Genomic DNA, 4,936 nt, shown 5'->3' on the forward strand with positions numbered 1-4,936 from the left:
AAAAAAATGCTAAAGCTAGTGTGCGAGCGTTTGAGGAGTACGTCTTTCCCAGAAGACACTCAATTACAAAGGGAAAGACGCTGACTATACAGTGCAGACACCTGCAGGTCCCACCTCAACCACATGGCCAGTGATGGAACAGACTGATAGCAGAGGCCTCCTCATGAACGCGGCACATTTCGTGCCATTTTGACCAAAAGTGCTGCCCCTGAATGTCATCAAGTGGAAACACCAGACAAACCCCAACTGAGGACAGTCTGCCCAAGGACAGGCTGGTGCTCTATGGGAAGTTGAGGAATGGTCAAAACCAAAGGAGATGAACGAGGTGGGAAAGCGGAATGCCATACAACTGAGGCTTCCTGCTGGTACAAAGAGCATTTACTGAGACAGTCTTTGAGAGCAGAAACCAGCTGGGGAGGAGGTCACGGCACGGCCCTGGCACCTCCCAGCTGTGAGTGAGCACCCTGGTTGTGGGAAGGCTCACTGCAGCAGTCAGGTAAAGGGCATCATCGCCTGCCATCTACTCTAAAACAGTTTGGGAGAGAAAACGTGTGTGTGTGTGTGTGTGTGTGTGTGTGTGTACATGAAAAGAGAATAAAGCAAAAACGATAAAATGTTTCCATCTGGGGGATCTGGAAAACCCTTTATACCATTTGTAACTTTACTATAAATTAGACTAAAATAATAAAGATCTGACAACTATTTCCTTTGTGAAATCTGGAAACAATGTGCACACGCTACATGCATAGGCCTGGGGCTCATCTCAGCTGGTCCGGACCCCCATCCACCTTACCTGCTGCAGTGCCGGGCAGGCTGGGGTAGGGGCTGGCAGTGGCTGGGGCCGGCTGGCTCATGTACACGCCGTGCATGGGGGAGCCCTCCACCGAGCCTGCTGGGCTGAAAGTGCCTGGGAAGCTGGTTGGGCCTGACGGCTGATAGAGCACGCCCCCGGCCGCGGGCATCGCCTGGAGCTGGGGAACAAACGAGACAGCTGTGAGAGCCGGTCCTCAGCCAGTGAGGCAAGCCCCTGGGCAGGGTAGGGCAGGACGGATGGAAGGCCTGCCTGGGCATAGGGCAGCGCAAAGGCAGGCATCTGGGCACGCATCTGGACGGTCTGCTTCTGCTGTTCCAGGCGCATCTGCCGCTCCTTCTCCTGCTCTTGCAGACGCTGGATGGCCATCTGCCTCTGCACCTCCAGGTACTCCTGTGGCAGGTGACAGGCAGCAGTCAGGACAGCTGGGACCTCCCCATGTTGTATGCCCAGGGGCTGGACAACCCCACAGCACCTGCTTCTTCTGCCGCATGATCTCGAGCTTCTGGGCCAGCTGGATCTGGCGCTGGCGCTCAGCTTCCTCAGCTGCCCTGCGCAACTTCTCCCGGTGCTCCTCACGCAATGCGCTCAAGGCCCCCCGGGCATCGCGGATCTGTGCCAGCTTGTCCTGCAGCCCCTCGTAGTACACTGTGGGCAGAAGACAGTGTCTCTGACCACTTCAGCCTAGTGCCAGGAAACCCTGGTGTGGGATGGACACACGGACAGCGCCTGGACCTCCCTGTGCTCAGCTGGTCTCAGGAGTCAGCAAAACCTCGCCTAGCCCTTGCCCAGAGGGTGCTGCTGGCACCGAGGCTCTGGCTGGGCTGGGCATGGCCCATCATTAGGGCCACGTCCTGTTGAACCCTCTTGCAGAACCCATGGCCTCAAGGAAGGCCTCATGTCCCAGGAGCAGCCAGGGCCACCACTGCCCACAGGAATGCAGGGGTGCCCGGGGCACCTACGCCTGCGCTCATCCAACTGGTTGAGCAGCTCGAGCAGCTGTGGGTGCATGCTGTTGATGGACTGGAAGAGCGAGAGCACGGCCGAGTCATTGGTGATGCTGCGCCCGCGCATGTGGTTGCTCTTCATGCGGTTGACGAAGGTGGTGACGGCATTCTGCAGGGCCTTCAGGAACTGCTCGTGACTCTCCTCGGACTCCCCGTTCTGGTACTGCTGCTGGAGACACGAGGTGGGGCCTGGCTGAGCATCGCAGCGCCCCCCATTCTGGGGACCATCCTCCCTGGGCAGGGACTGCTCTGCTGGGCCTCAGCAGCCCCACCTGTGAAAGAGCCAGGCATGTCCCAGGAGGCACCCAGGCTGTGCTGACTCTGGAGTGGATAATTGATCTGATCTTCACGTCAGCCCAGTGAGATGGGCACCATTAGCATCCCCATTTCACAAACAAGGAAACCAAGGCCCCCAGAGATTAGACTCTTATCCACCAATGGAGCACTAGTCAGGATGGAGCTGGCTCGAGGCCCTTCTGCCCTGGTGACACGGGGCCTGCCTCCCTCTCCAAGGCCCTGGTCTCTAACGCTGAGGGCTGACAAAGCCTAGAAGCCCCAAGACTCACCCAGCTGGTTCTGGGCTGCTCTAGAATACATGGGTCTGTGTTTGTCCACAAAGAGTGGCCTGACCCCTAGACCATAGCCCAGCCCAGGCAGGTTCTATCATGAGAGGCCACGATGCGTATAGCAGGGCCAGGGCCTGGGTGGACTTCCTCCCTCTGGCACAGCCCTCTCGTTAGGAAAGGCACCTGTGTCACGTGCCCAGTGCTCTGTATGCAGGGAGGCTGTGCTTTCTCCTGGCTGTGGAGGGAGCCACAGCTTACCTCACTAAAGAGGCCTCCGGACGGAGCTATGGGCTGAGAGTCTGTCTCCGGGAGGGGAGTCTGGAAGAGAACAGCGTGTGAGTGGGGTCTCCAGCCTGTCCCATATCCACCCCTCCCAAGGGACCACAGACCAGCAGCACTGAGCACGACCCCCTTACCTCCACCACGCTGGCTGGAGCAACATGCCCCTCCCCGGGCTGGGTGGTTGGCTCCGTTAGAGGTATGGGAGCCGATGGTGTGGGGCTCTTCCGGGCCTCCTCCTGCTTCTTCTCCCAGTAGTTCCGGTTCAGGTACCGAGCCAGCTGCACAGCAACAGGGGAGGTCACTTCTGAGGACCAGGGGCAGCAAGATGACCGCGCCACACGCTGGTGCCCTTACCTCAGGGTCAATGTCCTCAGCCAGAGGTGCTGACGAGTTCTGGGGAGATAAGGGGGGATCTGAGAGGATCACAGGAGCAGCAATGGAGCCCCCAAGCAGCCACTCAACAGGAACCCAGATGGTGCCACAGTGACGGTGGGTCCTGGAGGCTGGCCACAGCCTCAGCCTAAGCCTCAGCCTCCTGCCTGGGTCCCTGGCTCACACCACACACTGTCCTGCACTGTGTTGTATAAGTGAACATTCTTCCTTCTCTTTGAGATGACACGGTTCTAATATTCTAGGAAGGCCCATGACACCACCACATACCACGAGGCCCTCACATCAACAGCAGCTCGCAGGATGGGTGCTGGCTCCGGGGCCAGAGCATGGTCATCCCACCAGCCCTCATGCAGCCCTGATCATGGGGCCCAGGAAGGAAAGGGGCTTAACTGGGCACGCTGGTGGCCGGGCTATTCTCAGCCCCTGGGTGTGCCTATGGCCTGGCCACTCCACAGAATCCTACGGAGCTTGCCTGTGACTTTCTAAACCTTCTGCCCCTGACCCTGCCTCATGAAGCAGGCTGCACCTTCACCCCTATCTAAAGAGAAGGGCTGAAGGGGATCCCCTAGAAAATGAGTCTGTGAAAGAGATGGGGTCTTGCCAGCAGGGGACCTTTCTCAGCATCCCCATTCCCTACAGGGGTGCTCTGGACCAGGAAAGCAGAGCCGTGGGTGTCTGGAGCCACCAGGTGGCTCCCTGACACCTGCCCATGTGGTCAGGAGCTGTCCTCCCCGGGCATCCTGAGGTGAGGCATCCTCCCACTCGCCCTCCCATCCCGCGTGGGCAGTGGTCCAAGCCAGTCTGGCTGAGCCGGAGGGTGGGCTCACCACAGGTGAAGAGTACAGGCTGCTGGCGGGGGGCGCTGATGAGGCCACAGGTACAGGCTCTGCCTTGGGGTACACAGTGTACGTTGACTTCTGTCGCTGAAGCAGAACCGGGAAGGGAGTGCCATTCAGGGGAGCACGAGGCACTGGATGAACAGTGGAGCCTCCACACACTGTGGCCCCACCACAAACACCTGTGTGCACCCCCAGAACCCTGAAATTTCCCCTTCTCAAGGCCTGGTCCCCACCCAGCTCACCAGCCTCTCCTTCTCCTCAGCCTCTGACTGCGACAGTGCCAGGGCCAGCTGCAGCTCCTCTTCCTCCTGCAGAGCTGTCTCATCCCTCTTGGGGGGCAGCTGAGGACAGACAGGGCTGGGTAAGGTAGGTTCCAGGAAAGAGGTGCCCATGGGACAGTGGGGGGTGGGTACCTGGGACTGCTGGGACAGGGGGCTGGTCAGGTATTCCGCAGGCAGCTCAGTGGTGGAGGTGGCCTTTCCTTCTGCTTTCCTGGAGGCACAATACGACACGGCAGGTGACTGCATGCCAACGCTACCCCTGCCCCCGCCAAAGTTCTCACCAGCCACCCAGGGCTTCCCTCTAACTGTCCCCACAGAGCAACAACGGTGGCTGCACAGGCCACACCTGGCTTAACAGCCACACTGCAGGGAACAGCAGGACGGGGCTCTAGACTCTCACACCAGCCATTGGGTCTGGATGAGTCACTCAGCCTAAGCCACAGCCCCTCTCCTGGACACGGAGATCCCAAGTACCTGCCTTGCTGGGCTGCGGGAACGTGAGGCAAGGCCCTTCCTAGGGCTCCCAGAATGCTGACCACAGCACACTCTGTGCAACCAGCAACAGGCCTCACCCCAAGAAGATGCCAGAAAGAGCAGCAACACCTTCTATTATTGTGGAGTCAGTTTTCAAGAGTTCTACATGTATCACACAGATGTTCTCCAGAGGCCGCTGCAGCCCTCCTTCCAGTGCAGACCAGGGGGCTGCTGAGGGCCACATGGTCACAGCACAATTGGAATTTCAACCCACATGTGCTAA

At 59.1% G+C, this 4,936-nt stretch overlaps 1 protein-coding gene across 1 annotated transcript in view; it reads right to left on the minus strand.

Moving 5' to 3' along the window:
• Positions 1-793: 793 nt before the first annotated feature.
• HGS (hepatocyte growth factor-regulated tyrosine kinase substrate) overlaps positions 794-4,936 on the minus strand; it is a gene marked incomplete at its 3' end in the record, with an annotated part of 13,102 nt that continues 8,959 nt past the window's right edge. Inside the window, exons 8-17 of the mRNA XM_008568839.1 lie at positions 4,312-4,390; positions 4,141-4,239; positions 3,887-3,982; positions 3,021-3,059; positions 2,801-2,944; positions 2,643-2,702; positions 1,774-1,987; positions 1,287-1,459; positions 1,064-1,204; positions 794-971 (exon numbers count right to left, since the gene is read on the minus strand). Of these exons, the coding sequence (XP_008567061.1) occupies positions 794-971; positions 1,064-1,204; positions 1,287-1,459; positions 1,774-1,987; positions 2,643-2,702; positions 2,801-2,944; positions 3,021-3,059; positions 3,887-3,982; positions 4,141-4,239; positions 4,312-4,390 (1,223 nt within the window). The remainder of the gene's footprint in view (positions 972-1,063; positions 1,205-1,286; positions 1,460-1,773; positions 1,988-2,642; positions 2,703-2,800; positions 2,945-3,020; positions 3,060-3,886; positions 3,983-4,140; positions 4,240-4,311; positions 4,391-4,936) is intronic.

The sequence above is a fragment of the Galeopterus variegatus genome, unplaced genomic scaffold (genome assembly GCF_000696425.1).
Source record: "Galeopterus variegatus unplaced genomic scaffold, G_variegatus-3.0.2 Scaffold446, whole genome shotgun sequence".
In the NCBI taxonomy this organism is placed as follows: Eukaryota; Metazoa; Chordata; class Mammalia; order Dermoptera; family Cynocephalidae; genus Galeopterus; species Galeopterus variegatus.